The 21,167-nt window shown below is 44.3% G+C and overlaps 1 protein-coding gene across 1 annotated transcript in view; it reads right to left on the reverse strand.

Moving 5' to 3' along the window:
• Positions 1 to 21,167, reverse strand: part of TTC39A (tetratricopeptide repeat domain 39A) — a 51,089-nt gene that overhangs the window by 4,368 nt on the left and 25,554 nt on the right. Inside the window, exons 10-15 of the mRNA XM_081323431.1 lie at positions 19,070 to 19,137; positions 18,910 to 18,969; positions 17,693 to 17,854; positions 9,569 to 9,660; positions 8,872 to 8,992; positions 193 to 304 (exon numbers count right to left, since the gene is read on the reverse strand). Coding sequence (XP_081179557.1) covers positions 193 to 304; positions 8,872 to 8,992; positions 9,569 to 9,660; positions 17,693 to 17,854; positions 18,910 to 18,969; positions 19,070 to 19,137 — 615 coding nt within the window. The remainder of the gene's footprint in view (positions 1 to 192; positions 305 to 8,871; positions 8,993 to 9,568; positions 9,661 to 17,692; positions 17,855 to 18,909; positions 18,970 to 19,069; positions 19,138 to 21,167) is intronic.

Genomic DNA, 21,167 nt, shown 5'->3' on the forward strand with positions numbered 1-21,167 from the left:
TACAGGGCCTATATGTAACCAGGCTGGCAATGATAACATTGCTACTATTATTACTATCTTACAATTAGTCCAATCACTGGTTGCAGAAGAATGGGTGAATCTTTTTAACTTCCTAGAGCTCCAAGACAAGCACAATCTCTTTCATTGGCTGTACCCTCTGCAAGGATGCATCTGAAACGAGATCTGGATTACCTGGGCTTTTTTCCAGGATTGTTTCTGCATCTGCTAAGTATTCCAACATGTTTTCAGTTAAATCTGGGCACTTCCCAATCACTGAATAACCATTCCAGATGTACATCATTTCCTAAAAAATATTAAAATATAATGTATGTTACTGTAGAAACTTCTTCCAAAATATATGAGTACATCAGATAAATATTTGAGAAGTATTTTTGTTAAGTTTGTGACAGAATTTTCTTTTTGCTAACTTCTTGCAAAACTCTGCCAACCAACAATTCTTGATCTACACATTCTCTGCCTCACTGACAGTATGTTGTTATTTTCCCAGATCTTTGAAAAAATGTTAATTTGAAATAATTTATTTCAACAATTAATCTTCTACCTTAAAAGACTAAAGCAAAAGCCGCCCATGTCACCTTCTAGGTCAGGGGTCCCCAAGCCCCAGTCTCTCAACCGGCACCAGGCCACAGCATGCCGGAAACCAGTTCACGCAAACAAGCAAAGCCCCATCCGTGGGATGCAGGCAGTACATGAAACCCTGCCCCCTCCACTCCACAAAAAAACCTCTCTCCAAGGAACCAGTCCCTGATGCTCAAAAGGTTGGGGACCTCTGTTCTAGGGGACATGGGTGGCATAAAAATTTAATCAACTAAAATTAATAGTAGGAAGCGTTGGAAGAGAATGTAATTCCTTTCTGTTAAATTCAGATAAATTCTTTCCTCTTTCAAATAACTTTTTTCCATCAAAAAGCCCTCTACTTTTTAAAGTCTGTTTCTCTCTGTCTCTGTCTCTCTGTGTTTCTCTTAACCTTGAGACTTAGCCTCAAAGCAGTGCCCAACCTGTATATGAGAGCAGGCAAGGGTTCCAGATGATGGAGTCACTTGATGCAAGAACGGCTTTGTTGCCCAGCCAGCTAGATTCAGGTATTGCCTAAGAGACCCATGGAGCTGAGTCATGTGACAACTATTATCAAATCACTGATTTTCTTGAAGTACTTCTGCAGCAAAAGTCTAAATGTCTGTTTTAACCTTGATCAAACAAATCAACACTATATTCCTTCCTTTTACTTTTTAACAATCTTGATCTTTAGTGCTTTCAAATAATGTTCTAGATAGAACATGAGTTCTTTTTATTGTCTCTTCTCACAAAATTCTTAAGCTTTAGCAAGCCTCTTTTTTCAAATCCAATATAAATAAATCCAGTTAACTACTTTGGTTTCTTATTTGTATATCCCTTTTAATTACTAAGATACCCATCTATTTCACTTGTATGTCCAGCGTAGCATCTTTTTTCATATCATTTTCGTCAGGCAAAACTTGTTCTTCTTCCATAACATCTTTAAAAACTATCTATAGAGGCAGACACTCTTAAAATTAGCTTCTGGGTCCATTGTTCAAAAATATCCTTCAACACATACAGTGTTAAAATATTTTTTTTCATTCTGTATTACTAAGTCAAATTTAAGTGGTTTTCTCCTTTAATTGTAATATTTACTTCCTTCTGGTTTTCTCTGGTGTCTAACCTTACCTTATGATTTTTTAAAAAATAATTGAAAACAAAAGCTTTTTCCCACAGGAAGGACTCTTATAATTAATTTCAAAATCTTACTTCAAATCCATCTGGATCCTTAGTTCATTTGTAACTTTTCACAATCAAGTTTCTAATCATGTTTTTGCTGTTTATTTAAAAAATTAAAAGAAGCTCACCCAGTATTTTCAGACTTGTAAATCCAAAGATTCCTAATAACTAAAAAGCAGTTAATAAGCAACTTCTGAAAGTTATTAGAAAAAGAAGCATGTGAACCCAGTATCCATAAACGCACTGACCATGGTTTGAGTGAAAAGGGCTTCCCCTTGTCTTCCAGAGTTCTTAATTCACAAGAGACTACTGTCTTGTGTTGTCCTACTGAAGAACAACTGTGCACTGATGTTGTTACCTAGTTTGGTAATGAAACATCTGCAAGAAAACATCCAAACTCAGAGAGTACCAAGGACCCCTTATTTGAACCTAATATTCTCTTTTACCAATGGGAAGCAATTGTCTGGAGCACTTGTGCAGGATCTCAAGGCCTCTTCTCTGGAGAAGAATTACGAAGACCTGGTCAACTAACTGGCTCTGCATTCCACAATAGTTGTTGGATCTGCTTTTACTGGAGCTGTTTCCAGTTAGCCATTCTTTCCCAAAAGTCCTTTCTGTGTCAGTATCAGTTAGCCATGAGTTGGAAGGAAAAGAACCACAATATAAAAGACACTTTCTTCTATATGCTTGGTAATAAGGACCTTTCCACCAGAATAAAAATTGCCCTGGTGCAGCAGTTAATGATTAACAGCCTACTATAAATAGTGCAATTCCAATTTCTAATTCCTCGGATTACAGTTTCATTATTAGTGAGCACCATCTGGTGCTCTTGTTATGCTGTTCCACCAACAATGGAAAAAAAAAGATTATCAGCCATAAATGAGGTAAAAAGTCAATTAAGAATTTCATTTTCTGAAACAAAGAGATACACATCTATTTGCACACTATAAATGTGACTTTTTTCAGGAATACTTTCCATCTATAGTTTTCTCCATTTGCACTATGGAGCTCTATATACCAAACCCTTACAGTTAATAGGTATCCAGCATGAATCATTAATTGGCTTGATTTACAGACTTTATCATTATTTTGTGTAGTGTATGCAGCATAGCATACACGTGTGACAGCTACTGAAGGAAGCACGGAGCTGGACAACTCCGGGCAGGAACAGCGTTCGGCGGAAAAGCAGGATTTAAAGGGACAGCGTTCGGCGGGAGAGCCGGATTTAAAGAGATTGGCTGACCCACCGGCGGGAAGAAGGGGTTTAACTCTATTGGCCAGGTATTCACCTGGCCAGGTATAAAGGTGGACTGGTACCCTTTGTTCCCCCATTCTGGACCACATTTTCCTCCTAATAAAGTCATGGCACGCTAGAAGTCTGAGTCTCTTTGATCCTCGAACCTGACACAGCATTGGCGACAAAGGTGGGATGCTGTTCCGAAGGGCGGTAGGACACCCCGTCTGGCAGGACACCCCGTCTGGCAGGGAGTCGTCACCTGAAGCGGAACAGGATTGATCGGATCGCTTGAGATGTCTTAGGACGGTCAGGCTCCCATGGCTCAGGTCGGTCAAGCCCCCTTGGCACCGGTCAGTTTAGCTCCCGTTTTCAATAGCGCCCAGCCTGAAGAATGGGAAGCGTTCGTGGGGCAGCTAGAGTTTTATTTCATAGTAAACCGCATCACTGAGAACAGGATAAAGGTGGCCTCCCTACTCAGCACATGCGGAAAGGACATTTATAAACTGGCAGTGGGTCTGTGTTCGCCCACGGCCATTGGGGAGGTGAAGTACGACGACCTCATGGACAAACTGAATCAGTATTTGGAAATGGCATGGACATTCGAGTTTGTAAAGAGGAACCAGCTGCCGGGTGAATCGGGGTCAGCATTCATGGCTGCAGTCCGACAGGCGGCTTGCCTTTGCAACTTTGACAATTTAGAAAGGAGGTTGCGGGACAGAATCGTCTGCGGCCTCAGGGACCGAAAACTGAGGCAGAAGCTGCTGGCCAGACCAGGTCTGACTCTCAAGCAAGTACAGGAAGAAGTACTGGCCTGGGAGTTAGCTGAGAAGCCAGAGATGACTGAGACCAACCGAGGCAATCAGGGCATCACCGTCCATCAGATGCACAGGGCCGGAGGAAGCAGCATGGGTGATCTGGAGACGGAGGAGGACGCGCTACAGCTCAGAGCCCCCCACCCGATGGGATAGCGCAATAGCTTGAGGGGTCAACGGTCCACAGCTGCGGCCAACGGCCAGGACAGGAAATGCTCTGGTTGTAAGTGCGGCTCAACCAAGCAGAAATGTGCCGGCTGTGGGGGGAACCATCATCGATCCACCTTCAAGTTCAGAATGGCCAAATGCCGAGCATGTGGCAAGACGGGACACATCGTGTCCGTTTGCCGGAGCAGGAACTGGGACACGCTGCACGAGGTGGATGCTGAAGCTCACCTGGCGTCAGGTACTGGGGCTCCGAAACGCATCGTGTCCATCAGCCACACAGAGAGCAGAGGTGAGGTGTGTAATACGGGGGCTCGACAACTACTCACCCCCAAAATTAAGCTAGTGGTGCATCTCCAAGGGGTTCCCTGTAAAATGGAGCTGGACTCCAGATCCGCTGTCTCAGTCATTTCGTATGAGACCTATAAGTTAATTTGCATCCGGAGCGGCCAGCGGGTTCCCTTGAGACCATCTAGCATCACCCTCACCGATTTTCAGAATTCCCCAATACAAGTCTGGGGGGAGGCTACCTTTCCTGTGAGGTACAGGGAGTTCCAGGGGTTTTTGGACATCCTAGTGGTCAAGGGGCAAAGGACTAGCTTGCTGGGGCTGAGCTGGTTCAAAGCTCTGGGAATTCGCATTATCGGAATTCACCAGACACAGTCCCAAGTGCAAAGCATCGAATCTGTGTGTAAGGCTTTTGCAGACGTGTTCGATGGAACGCTGGGAAAATACACAGGTCCACCAATCACATTCAAATTGAACCCCAACATAGGTAAAGGTAAAGGTTCCCCCGCACATGCGTGCTAGTCATTATTAAACTAATCTACTTCTGAATCTTATAAACTAAAACATAAAATTCCCTTGATAATTATGTATTAAGGTAAAGGTTCCCCCGCACATGTGTGCTAGTCATTTCCAACTCTAGGGGCTGGTGCTCATCTCCGTTTCAAAGCCGAAGAGCCAGCGCTTGTCTGAGGACAACTCCGTGGTCATGTGGCCAGCATGACTAGACGCCAAAGGCGCATGGAACGATGTTACCTTCCCACCGTAGTGGTCCCTATTTTTCTACTTGAGTTTTTACATGCTTTCGAACTGCTAGGTTGGCAGAAGCTGGGACGAGTAACAGTCGCTCACTCTGTTACGCGGCACTCGGGATTCGACCCGCCAAACTGCCGACCTTCTGATCGACAAGCTCAGTGTCCTAACCCACTGAGCCACCACGTCCGATGAACCCCAACATACAACCCATTAAAATAAAGCCACGGAGGGTACCGTTCGCATTAAAACGCAAAATTGAGCGGGAACTTGACAAGCTCGTGGCGCAGGGGGTGCTGCATCCAGTCGAGGGAGCAGAATGGGAAACCCCCATTGTCACGCCTCTCAAAGCAAACGGTGACATCAGAATTTGCGCTGATTATAAAAGCTCGATCAATAAAGCATTAAACCCACACGCATACCCTGTGCCCACGGTCAGCAGCATCCTTGCATCACTCCAGGGAGGCGCAATCTTCGCCAAGCTTACTTGCTCAGGCTTACTTACAGCTCCCGGTCAGCCCAGAGACTGCCGCTGCACAAACAATAGTCACCCACAAGGGGGCGTTCTGGGTAGACCGGTTGCAGTTCAGAGTTAGCGTAGCTCCAGACATCTTTCAAGAGGTGATGGAGCGTACACTAAAGGGAATACCGGGAGGCTGCCCATACTTTGACGATGTCCTTATAGCTGGGGACTCAGAGGAGGTTCTGGCAGAACGTCTGCGGGCAGTTTTGGAAAGATTCTGTGCTGCTGGCCTTAAGCTCAAGAGGGATAAGTGCAGCATTGGGGTGCCAGAGACAGAATTTTTGGGGTTCAGAATTGATGCTCAGGGAGTTCACCCCGCAGCATCTAAGATGAAAGCAATCAAAGAGGCACCCACACCAAAAATAAGGCGGAGCTGCAAGCTTTCCTGGGGTTACTTAACTTTTATCTTGCTTTTTTTACCCCAAAAGGCATCTATTGCTGAACCTTTGCACAGGTTATTGGACAAGCACTCCACATGGAACTGGACCAAAACACATGATTCCAGCTTCCTGGCATTAAAAAACCTCCTGGCAAGCAATGCCACCATTACCCACTTTATAGAAACCAAACCAATTTGCATTGCTTGTGATGCATCCCCCTATGGAGTGGGGGCTGTATTGAGCCACCTGGAAGAGGATGGCAGACAAGTCCCTATTGCTTATTACTCTAGGACATTGTCAGCGGCTGAGAGGAATTATGCACAAATAGACAAGGAAGCCCTGGCAATAGTTGCTGGAGTAAAGAAATTCCACGACTATTTGTTTGGTATGGATTTCGCTATTTTTACATATCATAAACCATTACTTGGTCTGTTCACCACAGACAAGCAAACCCCACAGATCATGTCACCCAGAATGCTCCGGTGGTCCATTTTCCTTTCCGCTTACTCCTGTAAATTAGTACACAAGCCGGGCAAGGAAATGGGCCACGCTGACGGCCTAAGCAGACTGCCCTTAAACAATACGGAACCAGACCCAGCTCCTGCAGCTCAAATACTGAACATTCAGGATCTGCCAGAGTGTCCTCTCAGTGCCACTGACATCGCAGCTGATATGGCAACAGATAAAATATTAAGTAGGGTCCAAACGTGGGTGAGCATGGAGTGGCAAGACAAATCTCCTGGGCCAGAATTCACGGCATATTTCACCAGGCGGCACGAGTTGTCATCACACAGGGGCTGCCTATTGTGGGGTTGCCAGGTCATCATACCTCACACATTGAGAGACAAGGTGTTACACTCATTACATGAGGGTCACCCTGGGGTAGTGCGGACGAAGGCATTGGCAAGAAGTTATCTGTGGTGGCTGGGCCTGGACAAGGATATTGAGAACCAGGTAGCAGGCTGCTACACCTGCCAAAGATCGCGGCCACCACAGCCCCACGCCCCAGTCCACAAATGGGAAGAAACACACACACCCTGGTCCAGGATTCACATTGACTATGCTGGGCCTTTGCACAACCAATCATTCTTAGTAGTAGTTGACAGTCATTCCAAATGGTTGGAGGTGGTACCTGTCAGTAGCATGACCACAACAGGGACAGTCCAGGTGCTCTTGGGGCTCTTTGCCACTCATGGCCTTCTCTGATAACGGTCCACAATTTACCTCCTCGGAATTCCAGGCCTTTCTGAAGACCCATGGGATTAGACACGTCACCTCTGCTCCCTTTCACCCTTCGACTAATGGCTTGGCTGAACGCATGGTGCACACCACAAAAGACGCATTGAAGCACATCATCCAAGGGAACTGGAAACAACTCTTGGCCAAATTTTTACTACATCAACACACCACTCCCTGCACTGCTACCGGGAAGAGCCCAGCAGAACTCCGTTGGGGATGGCACCTCACAACCGTTTTGGACAGACTACACCATGACAGAGTAGCAGCAGTCACAGACCACCCAAAAGTCACCAGGGAATTTTCAAAGGGAGACTCTGTGTGGGCAAGGAACTACAGCTCTGGGAATGCATGAGTGCAGGGGGAAGTGGTGGAGCGAACGGGGCCACTGTCCTACATCATAGGGGTGGAGGGGGGCCTCCAGTGGAGGAGACACATTGATCAGCTCAGGCGTCGAGCGCCTGAAAAAGGACCTGACAGCAACATTCAGGGGGGCCTACCTGACCCTGAGTCCACTCAGAGGGTCCAGAGGGACACAATAATCAGGGAAGTACTTCCCAATCCTGGGGGGTTGGAACAATCCCGACCCCACCAACATCTGGACCTGAGTGACTGAACTACCTCAGCTGGTGGAAGCCCTGGGAGTACACAGAACTACAGGACCCAGGTGGACCGGCAGTTCCCCTCCCCGGGAACATCACCACCTGAATTGAGGAAAATCCCCAGCCCCAGGCCAGAGGCCTTCAAAAACAACACTGGGCCTGAGGGGAAAGAACCCCTGAGGCGTTCTGGCAAGTCCCACAGGACTCCTGCCTACCTCTCAGAATATGTACTAATGTAAGGGGGCAGGGAAAGATTGTGGGAAATCAATATGTATATAGAATGTTGGGGGGGGGAGAAGTTGGAAATGGAAATAGGGTATTGTTCTGGCTTATGGGGAAACGGGTGTAGTGTATGCAGCACAGCATACACGTGTGACAGCTACTGAAGAAAGTGCGGAGCTGGACAGCTCCGGGCAGGAGCAGCGGCGGGAAAGCAGGATTTAAAGGGATAGCGTTCGGCAGGAGAGCCGGATTTAAAGAGATTGGCTGACCCGCCGGCAGAAAGCAGGGGTTTAACTCTATTGGCCAGGTATTCACCTGGCCAGGTATAAAGGTGGACTGGTACCCTTTGTTCCCCCATTCAGGACCACATTTTCTTCCTAATAAAGTCATGGCACGCTAGAAGTCTGAGTCTCTTTGATCCTCGAACCCGACACAGCATTTTGTACTTTTTTCTCATATACCCTATGTATAATTGGTTAAGTGGACTCATACATCTGTGCATATGCTATTGTCCACATCTGACTTCTCCAGTGTGACTCTCTCCAACTGTGATGGGCTTCAACATTATAATTCATGCTTAGTATGTCCAACGCACTGGATGATACCTGCTTGGGAAAGGTTGGTTCATATGATCTACTCCTTTTGTTTACGGTAAGCAAAACAAAGCACACCGGCTATTCAGAGATGCACACACAAAGGGTTTTATTCATGCACTGATAAAAGCAGGTTTGAATCCTCATGGAGTGTTTATCTCCAGCATCAGCAAAAGAAATATCAGGAGAATTTGTACAAAATGTTCTGGTCTATGAATATATTCAAATCAATCTTTATAACATTCATAGTCTAGTATGACTATATATAAGAAACAGATGTGGAGGAGGGATCTTTTTCAGCTTACCAAAACAGGCACAGGAAGTGGAACAGGATTTGGAGAAAGGTACCTCCGGGATTTCCGAATTGCAAACTTTTCGGTAGGCAAGGATTTCCCTGCTATTTTCAATTTCAGACTAGGCACAGCCCTGGGGGGAAAAACGGAGATACACATTTAAACGATCTTCTGTATGATAACTGTAATCTTCTAAAAACTAGAAAAAAGGAAAGACAGGAGAAGTCAAAACAGAACAGGGAAAAAATGATATTGTTTCTATATTATACAATAAAAGATTTTGTGTTACAGACAACCAAATTCCATCTAGAGATTGGAAGAATCTGAAGAGGTACAATGGATGGCATCCCAGGGAGATTTTAGGCTGACAATGGGCAGAGTGATCCAGATAGAAATTGTTCCTGTCTTAGGAAAATGCTGTTCTCTTAGCTCAGAAATTACCAGCATTAGGGCAAGTATATGGTTATCAGCAGAAGAACATATACCCTTTTCTGAATAATTGTGACAAAATTTAACTCATAGCCATGAACAGAATATTCCATTAGATCTCCCTTAACTTTAAAGATGACATAAATATAAAATTCACACAAGTACATAAAATGATAACTTTAGTTTTAAAATGTGATTTGAATGAAAGAAGTTTTTCTGCTCTCAATATCGATCATTATCTTCCATTCTGACATCTATTTTCCTTTTTAAAAAATCTTACCTAAATAGCTCAACTTCATTGTCTCCAAAAGGTTTATAATCTTTTGGCCCAAACATGGTGAGGTAGGCAGCTTTCATAAATACATAAGTAGCCTAAAAGAAAAACAATACCCTTGAGATATATTCATGGTCATCTCCAATACAACATGCAGATCAATAATGTTGAAGCCAGAAAGGAGCAGAAAGTGCATTATTTTCTAGTAACGGGAAAATAACTGTTCTTGTCAGCAAGAAAATATAAAACTACACAGAGCTGATTTGTGAGCAAATGAATTACACCTCAGAATTTTTCAGAATTCTGTAAAAGAACATAATATCTTCCTTAACAATATAATATCTAATGCAACATTACAATGGGCTGTTTTCATAAGGATCCATTCATAATTATTTGCCAAGGACACGATACACAGATGAATAGTTATATAATTTATTAAAAAGGAATTTGCATCAGTTCTGTCCCCTCTCCCCATTTCTTTTTCTACTTAGTTACCTTTGTTCTCTTAATGTTAGTGTGAATTCATATGCTTAAAAATACAAAAAAGGACCGTAAGGTTATACTACTAGAACAGCAGCACTACTTTTTTACATAGCTATTCTCAGTGCTTTTTTTTTAAAAGAAAAAGGTGCCGGAACTCACACATGTCATACAACCCGCCTTGCCTACGCTACAAGGTTCCATCCAAAAAAGGTGCCGGAACTCCGTTCTGAGCGTTCTATGAGAAAAAAAGCCCTGGCTATTCTACCTGTGTGGTATTCCTGGGTCCTCTCCTTACTGGAATTGATAAAATTTTGGCCTTTATATACACAGACTTCCATTGCAAAACTTATGACTAAATCATTTACACAGTCTCATGAAACATTGCACTTAAGAGTGGGAGAAGGGTGCCCATGTGGAGAAAGAAATTTAATTTAAAGAAATCATAACGGGCTTGCTATTTTTAAAAGAGAAAACTAAAACCCCTGGAAAAGAGTAAAATGTAATTCCTATATAGCCAGTTCCAAGATTTATGCCAGGGAGGATTCAAATTTAAGTGGGTTACCTGGTCACTTTAAAATAGAAGTAATCACATGTTGTCACATAGTTCCCCCCCCCAAAAAAAATACTCTTAATTGACAGATTTTAATTCCGATTCCTCAAACCTAAGAAAAAAACTCATTTGTATTTGTGGGAAGACAATTATCAACTGTACTGTTCATGGGAATAAAAATATATCTGATCAGTATGAAATAAAAAGGGTTCTTATTCAGTTAGGCACAAACTCTGAAACTATCCATTCATTGATTGGGTTCACAAATCATATGGATAGTCGACTCATGACCACTGTTGTGTACTGGGTTCGTTGCGCAGGAATGAAGACGAGGTGAGTGAGTTCAGCAAAGATCATGGTTTATTGCTTGCAGGATCTGAACTAGAGAACAGGGCTGCAGATGCAGCAATTTATACTCTGGCCCCTAGGTGGCGGCCAATAGGTTTGAAGCAACCTATTGCCACCTGGGGGCAACCAATGGCAGTGCTGGAGACGGGTTGTCTGAGATGCTGGGAGCCGTTAGCTAGCTCCCTGCTCCAGCAGCCTACCAGCTGTTACCACGTGGTGTTAACAAGCAAGCCCAATACATTACACCCCTCCCCCCTTAGAACGAACAACATTATAGCAACAATAGAAAGTAATTACAGCAATACTCTTTACAAAGACTTAACACTGGTATGAATAGGTTCCACTTAGCAGCATAATAAGTACTTACAACATTATAGCTCCGTTGTCCATTACAATCTTGTAGGTCAGCGTTAAATACAAGGATACATACAACATTATAGCTTTATTATTTCAGAACAAAATCTTGCAGATAAGCAGGAGGTTTGCGTGGCCTTGTGGAATGCCTGGGGGACCCAGGCACGTCCTGGCCTACCAGCTTGCCTGCCGGGCTGGGTAGACCAGTGTCTCTTAGTTCAAGTGATTCAGAGTGGCTCAGTGCTCTCTGGCTGGCCTTTCCAGGTTGGCCCACCCCAGAGTCAGTTTGTTCAGCAGAGTTAGCACAGCGGCTGTAGCCATCAGGTTGGCTTTCTCCGTCAGGGGAACCATGTTGCATGTCTGGGCTCCCCTCCTCTACAGCCAACTCCTCATTGCTTGGGCTGTGTGAGCCTTCAGAGTCTATGCATGGGCCAGCTTGGCTGCCAGTTTGTGGACCTTTTTTAAAAAAAATTCCATTTATATCCCGCCCTTCTCCGAAGACTCAGGGCGGCTTACAAGCTTAGCAGTAAGGACTTGTGACGAAGTCCTCGCTTTGTGGCCGTTCTGGGAAACGCTTCCTAAGCTGATCAATGTGGTGCCGGACAACTTGCCCACCCTCCAGCCCCACTTTGTAAGAGAGGGGGCCTGATGTTTTAGTAATTTTTCCAGGCACCCACAAATTCCCATGCCCATAGTTCCTGGCCCACACCCCATCACCCACTTGCAGCCCCCTTGGGGGTTTTGGGCATGAAGCTTTTGCTGCCACCCTATCTGGATGCAACCAGTCCAGTTTTGTGATCAGTTGCCTCCCCCAGCGCAGCTCTGCTGGGCTTTTCCCTGTAGCCGTGTAGGGCGTGGAATACTGGCAAAGTAAAAAATCTGCCAATCTGTGATGCCAGTCCCTAGTCACTATACACTTCAGTGACTCTTTTGTGGTCCGGACCATGCGTTCGGCTTGACCATTAGAAGAAGGGTGAAACAGGGCCAACGTTGCATGCCTGATGAGGTTTGCTCTCAGGAATGCCTGAAATTCTGCCGCTGTACATTGGGCTCCATTGTCAGATACTATGACGTCTGGCAGCCCATGCGTGGAAACAGTTTCCTAAGCACCTGGATGGTCCTACCAGTAGTCATGTTAGCCACTGGTATTACTTCAAGCCATTTAGAGTGGCTGTCGACCACTATAAGGAAGAGCTGTCCCTGAAAGGGCCCAGTGAAGTCTATGTGAATTCTAGACCAGGGAGTGTGAGTCTCCTCCCACCTGTGAACTGGAGCGTGCGGCATTTCAGGCCTTGATTGTTGGCATGTGTAACATCCATGCACCTGGGCTTCAATGGCCTTGTCTAAACCTGGCCACCATAAGTAGCTTCTAGCTAAAGCTTTCATACAGACAATACCCGGATGACCTTCATGCAGTGATTGTAAGACCCTGTCTCTTAGTGAGGTGGGGACTATGACCCTGTTCCCCCATAGGATGCAACTCTTGTGAGCTGCTAGCTCGTGTCTTCTAGTAAAATAACTCTGAAATTCAGGACCTGGGCTTTTAGCCAGCCACCCTGTGTGCACCCAAGAAAACACTCTACTTAGTGTCTTATTAGCCGCTGTTTCTGCAGCTATGTCCCCTGCGTGGAGGGAAATGGACAATATGCAGGCCACTGGGCCTGGATCTGGTTTGATTTGTGGCAGTGGGAGCCTACTCAGGCTATCTGCATGGCCCATTTCTTTGCCGGGTTTGTGAATCAGCTTAAATGTGTACACTGATAAAAAAAGTAGACCATCTCAGCATTCTAGGGGATAATATATGGGGTGTCTGTTGGTCTGTGGTGAATAACCCCAGTAGTGGTTTGTGGTCTGTGAAGACCGTGAAGTCCCTGCCATACAAGTAGTCGTGGAATTTTTTAACTCCAGCTACCATGGTCAATGCCTCTTTGTCAATTTGAGCATAGTTACGCTCAACAGAGGACAGTGTCCTTGAATAAAATGCAATGGGAACTTGGGTTCCATCTTTCTCTAAGAGACTCAAGACTGCACCCACCCCGTATGGGGATGCATCACATGCTAAGCAGACTGGTTTAGACTCCCTGAAATGAGTGATAGTGGAACTGACCGACAGAAGTGCCTTCAGGTCCTAAAAACTTTTTTCGTGAATGCTGGTCCACTTCCAAGAAGCTTTTTTATCTAAGAGCCTGTGAAACAGCTCTGCCACTGCGGCCTTGTTAGGAAGGAACACGTGCTAGAAGTTGAGGAGGCCCAAGAATGCTTGCAGCTCTCCTTTTGTTTTAGGGCTCGATACCATCTGAATGGCCTTCACTTTGGACTCAGCTGGGTGGATGCCATTAACATCAATGCAAAACCCCAAAAATTCAGTTGAGGGAACCCCAATGCTGCATTTGCTCTTTTTTAGTTTGAGGCCTGCTTCACGCAGCCTCTGCAGGACGGCTCTGAGCCTCCTTGCTAGCACCTCTGTGGATTCCCTGTCAATAAGCACGTCGTCAAAATAGGGGCAAACCCCTGGAATGCCTTTGAGTGTGCGTTCCATGATTCCCTGAAAAATGCCCGGGGCTTCACTGACCCCAAATTGCAAGCGCTTTACTCTGAATAATAATAATAATAAACCTTTATTGTCAAAGTACAACATGTGTACATTGAGATTAGCTGAGCCTCCCCCCGTGCTCTCTCCCCCCAACACACAGTGACAACCCACCACACTATGTGAACCAACTACACCACACACCGGCCTCCTAAGTCAATTCTGCATAAGATTATGTCCCATTTAAAAGCCTAACAGCCCACGGATAAAAGCTATTTTTCAGCCTGTTAGTACGGCTGGCTATATTCCTATATCTCCTACCGGATGGTAGGAGAGTAAAGAGATACCGTCCAGGGTGTGAGTCATCCCTGAGAATCTTCCTCACTCTTCCAAGGCAACGAGCCCTGGTGATGTCATCCAGTGGTATCAGGGAACAGCCCACAATGTCTTGTGCTGTGCTCACTACCCTCTGTAATACTTTCCTATCCGCGGCTGTCAGACCAGCATACCAAACCACAATACCATACGAGGATGCTCTCTATAGTAGACCGGTAAAAGAGGGTCACTAGCTGTTGTTCTACCCTGTGGGTCACAATTGTCTGTGCTACAGCCGTGGCCTCATCAACAGGTAGTTGCTGATAGGCCTGCGCCAAATCTAATTTCGCAAAAGTGGTGCCACCCTGCAAGGATGCCAGGATGTGGCTCACCACTGGGACTGGGTATGCATGCTGTTTAAGGGCCCGGTTAATTGTGCATTTATAATCTGCGCATATTCTGACTTCCCTGTTGGCTTTAAGTGGTGTTACAATAGGAGTTTCCCACTCCCCACCATCTATTGATTGCAAAATGCCCTGTTCTACAAGCTTGTCTAGTTACATGTCTATTTTGTGCTTGAGGGCAAAGGGGACTTTGCGAGGCTTAATCCTGATGGGAACCACATTTGGGTCTAGTTTGAATGCTATTGGCGGGCCCGTGTAAGTTCCTAGGGCTGAATCAAATACATCTGCGAAGTCCTCGCAAACTGATGCTAGACTCGCGACTTGTGTCCGGTTGATACTGGTTACTTGGATGCCTAGTGCATCAAACCAATCGAGCTCAATTAGGCTCGTTCTCTGGCCCCCTACTACAGCAACATCCAGGTGCCCTGAAAACCCCTTAAATTTAACGGCCAAGGTGGTTTCACCCTTGACTACGACTTTTGCATTCTGAAAATTTGTTAAAAGTATGTCAGAGGGCCTCAGCTTGGCCCATCTCCTACTGCGACTGCACACAGAATTAAATGGAATAATGGAAACGGCGGAGCCTGTGTCCAGCTCCATCTTACAGAGGACCCCTTGTAGCTCCACCTGAAGTCTATACTTGGGTTTAAGGGAGCGTCAGGGCCCGGTACAGCAGACACTTCTACGGCTTGAGCAAAACCCCACACTGAATGGCCCCGGGGCCCCGGTACCTCTCCTGGTCGAATCTTCCAACTGGCGATTCGATGGCCGGTCCCTCTGGTGACCTCTGCAAACTGATGCGATGTGGCCGGGTTTTTCGCAGGCCCGGCACATGGCTGTCTGGAACCTGCAGTCCGAACGTTGGTGGCGGCCGCCACAACCTGGACATCTAGGCAAGAGATCTGCCTTGTAAGTAGTCTCTTGTTGCTTGCTGCTGCGGAGCTGTTGGTCGGATTGTCTGTGCAACTTGTCAACTTTGGCGTCTTCTTTGGAGTCCTCGGTGAGTTCTGCGTCCTCGTGGTAAACAGCTTCTTCGCGTTGTGTCGTTCTGGCGGGCCAGATCATTCGGATGGCTCCACCGGCAGCTTCGTCTGCCATGACTTCATTCTGGGCATCTGCGAACGACAGGACCTCTCTGGCAAAAAGTTTCTGCTGCAGTTCTCTGTTGCACAGGCCACAGATGAGACAATCTCGAAGTCGCTCTTCAACATCTGAAAATCGACACAGGCGTGTGGCCTGCCTCAAGGCCGCAATGTACTCGGATGTGGTCTCTCCTGGTCGCTGTATTCGTTGTTTGAAGGCATAGTGCCATGCAATCACCGACATCTTTGGTTGGAAGTGTTCTCTGAGCTTCTTCTTCAGTTCGGCATAGGAGACGGATTCCAACGGCATGGGCGCAAACAGGTTTTTGGCCAGATCGAACGTCGCTGGGCTGCACACACAAAGCAGCGTGGTGGCCTTCAGTCCGTCCTCTGCAACCTGGTTCGCCCAAAGGTAGTTCTCGACTTGGGACAGGTACGAGGGCCATCCTTCTGATTGCTTGATGTCGAATTCTCGCAGCCTTCAGACCTTGGGCATTTTGCTGGTCTTCGTGGCTAGATCTCAGCGTCTTCGAATCCTGCCTCTCCATTGCCCAGGGACTGGTTCTCTGAGCGCATGGTCGCTAGTGTGGCTTAGCTAGCCGACCATGGGGGGGAATTTGCTTTTCCCACCAGGCGAACACTGCCTCTCCCCTAGTGACTTTCAGCTTCGACAGAGAAGCAGGATCCCACGTTCGTCGCCAGTGTTGTGTACTGGGTTGGTTGCGCAGGAATGAAGATGAGGCGAGTGAGTTCAGCAAAGATCATGGTTTATTGCTTGCAGGATCTGAACTAGAGAACAGGGCTGCAGATGCAGCAATTTATACTCTGGCCCCTAGGCGGCAGCCAATAGGTTTGAAGCAACCTATTGCTGCCTGGGGGCAACCAATGGCAGTGCTGTAGACGGGTTGTCTGAAATGCTGGGAGCCGTTAGCTAGCTCCCTGCTCCAGCAGCCTACCAGCCATTACCACGTGGTGTTAACAAGCAAGCCCAATACATTACAACCACAATTGAATCCAAACTTTCTGTTATTAAGCAAAACAGTTGTTAAGTGAGTTTTGCCCTATTTTACAACTTTCCTTGCCACACTTGTTAAGTGAATCACTGAAGTTGTGAAATTAGTAATGAATCTGGCTTCCTCCATAGACTTTGCTTGTCAGAAGGTCTCAAAAGATGATCATATGAACCTGGGACACTGAAATCGTCATCAATACATTGCAGTTGCCAAGTGTCTGAATTTTGATCACGTGACCACGGGGATGCTGCAACGGTTGTAAGTGTGAAAAACAGTCACAACTCCCTTTTATCAGTGCTGTTGTGACTTTGAACGGTTGTAAGTTGAAGACTACCTGTATGGTATATATTAGGAAGCATTCCTATAAACCAAACTGGAGAGTCCCATTTAAATTGAAAATACTATTTTGTATTAATTAAAAAGGAAAGTTAATTAAAAAGGAAAGTTAACCACTACTCTATGATAAAAGTCAGCAGTACATTCCTAAACTGCCCTCCGGTCCAGAAGTAATGCTATTTTATTTTTATTCTGCAGAAGTCAGTCCAGGCTACTTTAAAGATGCCCTGGAATACATTTATTTATCAGTTATATAATAATCAGTTATATGATTCTGTGAGCAAACATGCCTTGTTTGTTATCAAATACAGGTAGTCTTCAACTTATGACCACAATCGGGACCATAATTTCTCTAGCTAAGCAAGGCAGTTGTCAATTGAATTAAGACAATTTTATGAACTTTTTTGCCATGGTTATTAAGCGAATCACAAGGTTGTTAAGTGAATTCAACTTTCCCCATTGACTTTGCTTGTAGGTAGCTGGCTAGGAATGTCGCAAATAGTGATCACATGACCCCAGGATGCTGCAACCGTCATAAATACATGCGCCTGAATTCTGATCAGATCACTATGGGGATGTGACAACGGTTGTAAGTGTGAGGACTGGTTGTAAATCACTTTTTTCAATGTTTTTGTAACTTCAAGCCATTGCTAAACAAATGATAGTAAGTCAGCGACTATCTGTAATCCTGGCCGCATTATTGTTTTTAATTCACCTTTGACCAGTTGTTCTCTTTGCTAAGCAGATCTGCATAGAAATATGCCATCTTCCACTGGTGTTTGTATGTGAAGCACCACATCAGTTCCCAGTAGCACATGTGATGGAACTGCTTCCAAAGCTGCTGGGCTTCACAACATTCCTCAAACCTTCTGATGGCCTGAAAAAGCAAAGACAAATATAAACCCGACTGGATATTAATATAACTTTAAAACATGTGTTCCAAACATTCATTAGTCTAAGAAACTAACACTAATATCCGGAAACAATTTCTGAGAAAATAAGTGTGTGGGAAGACAATACAGAGAAAGTACATGGTATTAGTCATTTCCCTTACAACATGTTATTTATTGATTGCTTTTTAAATTTATTCCACTGATCCTCCCAGCCAAGTGGCATTTTGAACCTGTATTCCTTAAATCTTAAATCAACCATTTACTCCTAACATTATTAGTTCAAATCTCTCTCTCTCTCTCATTTGCCACTACCAGTTCTTGAATAGGAGAAAGAGCCCCTCTCATCTGAAATCTGGGTAGAGCAGAACAAGAAAAAGCACTTCCAGAGGAACAAACTCTTAAATTAAATATTCCATTTTTTATTTTTACTAGGAACCAGGACCACGCAATTATCACTTCAAAACTGGCATTATCTTTTAACAGGGTTTTTATTATAATACAAGTAATAAAATAAGCATTTGGAAAAAAATAATTTAATCACAATTACTCACAACTGAGGGAAATAACAAGAGAAATAAAGAAAGAATCCTTTGCTTTGTGTATTCTTTGTGTAATGTCTATCTGCATTTTCACTGCTAATTTTACTTTCTTTTACCTTGATTTCTATCTTTTACCTTGGTTTCTTTCTCCCAAGATTTTGGGACTGAATTCCTCAACTCAGTTGTATGAAATCTATTTTCTTAGGGTGTCTACTTCCACAAGGCATCCAATCAGGACTCTCTAAGAACAAAGACATTTCTAACTTCCTCTCTGCATAATTCACAGCCCCCTCCCACAGTCTCTACATTTAGAGTCCTTAAAAGACTGCAACTAGCCAACATGCCAACTATGAGGCCTCATGTACAGCGGCTCAAAATTAACAATCCCCTTAATCCACTACGGAAATTATCTTACACTCCACTTCTTCTTGTGATCATAAATTATGTTTTTTCTTAAACTGAAATAATAGCTTAGGAAGGAAAGAAAAGCATTTACTCACTGCATCAATATTGCCCCTTATTGTTTCTATTCTCCCTGCAAAAAACAGGAATATGGCACCCTAGAAGAAATCCAAGAGAAAACATTAGTTTTTGTGCATTTTTTTAAAAATGAAGCAGTGCATAACAGTATTTGGTAGATCAACATAAGATTTATCTTACTTTGGGATATCGAGTCAGGTAAGGTTTGAGAAGTTTCTCTGCTTCTTCAACATTTCCTTTACCTGTCCCTGGATTAATTGGGGGGAAAAGTAAAATTGAAGAAAAATTGGTAGCCCAAGTCTGGCTGAACTATAAAAATGAAACAGTAAATGATATACTTGTAATATAGTAAGACTCCTTTTATTGGATTTGTATAAACAAATGAAAGGGCTTGCTCTTTTCACAGACAAATACCGTGTTTCCCTGAAAATAAGAAGGGAACTTTTTTTTTGCCTCCAAAAGAGGAACCAGGTCTTATTTTTGGGGTAGGCCTTACCTCATCTCCGGCACCGACAGCCCCACCGAGCCGGTCTACTTCTTCTGGGGCTGAAGTTCTGCAGCTGAATTCAGGCCTGCATTTTGCAATCAGGCCTTTCCAGAAGGCCTAAGCAGCCAAGTACCGAGCTATGGATTCAATCCATAGCTTGGTGCTCGGCTGCTGAGATCTTGCAAAACTGAGCTATGGATTGAATCCATAGCTCAGTTCTTGGTTGTACAGTCCTGCCGGAAAATCCTGTGACGGAGAAATGTAGGCCTGGCTGCAGAAGAGGCCTCACAAGAAGAAGTGGGCCAGCAAGGAGAGGCCTGGCTGCAAGGTAAGTGGGTGCGAGCATGATTTTTACGTGTGTGCCTCATCCCAAAACTAGGGCTTATTTTTGGGATAGGGTTTATATTAGTCCTACCCCCCAAAATCAAGCTAGAGCTTATTGTTGGTGTAGGCCTTACTTTCGGGGAAACCCAGTGCTTTATTTATTTAGCAATTTATAGAGATACCTAGTTTGTTTCGCACAGCTCTGGGTAGTACATTTAAAAAAAACACAAAGAAATCCAAAACAAAAATTAAAAAAATGTAACAACAAATCATTAAACAATATTCAATGTGCCACAAGCCACAAAATTATTTACTTCAAACCACATACAGGTAGTCCTTGATTAATGATCATTTGTCTAATGACTGAAGTTATGATGGCATTGAAAAAGGTGACTTAGGACCGGCATTCACACTTTTAACTGTTGCAGTATCCCTGCGATCATGTAATTAAAATTTGCAACTTAGCAACTTGCATGTATTTAGCATTGTTGCAGTCCCAGGATCATTTCTGACCTTGCCAGTGCTTCCAACAAATAAAGTCAATGGGGAAAGCTAGATTCACATAATGAGTGTGTGATTTGCTTAAAGAGCATGTGATTCACTTAATGGCCTCACAAAAAGGTCATAAAATCATGCACAATTTAATGACTGTTTCACTTAGCAACAGTTATACCAGTTTCAACTGAGGTTGTAAGTTGAGGATTACCTGTAGTTTACACTTACCGAATGTCCTCATCCCAGCCAGAGGGAAGAACCAGATTTTTAAAGGCTTTCCAAAAGGGTGATAAAATTGGGGCCATCTGAATTTGGGGGCCAATGAAGTTCTAGAAATCAGATGCCACAATAGAGAAGGCACATCTCCTGGCTTCCATTAAATGACATTGCATCTCAGAAGAGATGAGGAACATGTACACTTAGTCAGAACCGGTAAGTGAGCAGAGACAATGGAAAGGGGTCCCACTAATAACCTGGTCCTGTGCCTTACAGAACTTTATAGGTGATAACCAGCAAAAAAAAAATGTGAGCTTCATTTTGAACCTCCAACTAATGCCTCAAATCAGCAAGGCCTATACCCTAAAGAGGCTTTTGTTACCCAATCTCGATGATAGGAATAGTTGTTAAATCCTAACTTTTAAAAATTATATGAGAGGGCCTTTTTTGCTCGTAATAATTATGACCATAATAATCGGTCCAACAGAATTAGAGGCAGACATAAGTTGAAAAGGAACTCTAGAAAAATAGGGAAAATCTTGCTTTTGTTCTTTTTCTCAAATGGTCACTAAATGTACTACCTGTATTTGCTGTTCTTTAATTCCAATAGTCTTTCATACTTAAAATCATTTCAATGCAGCTATACAAATTCGATTAATTTAAAAAACTGTACCCATTTAAAAGTGGCTTGTACTCCCTGAAGATAAGGACATTGTGAAGAACCAGCCAATCACACCTGAAGAATTCAGAATTATT

This window comes from Vipera berus (genome assembly GCF_964194415.1).
Source record: "Vipera berus genome assembly, chromosome: 3".
Taxonomy (NCBI): Eukaryota; Metazoa; Chordata; class Lepidosauria; order Squamata; family Viperidae; genus Vipera; species Vipera berus.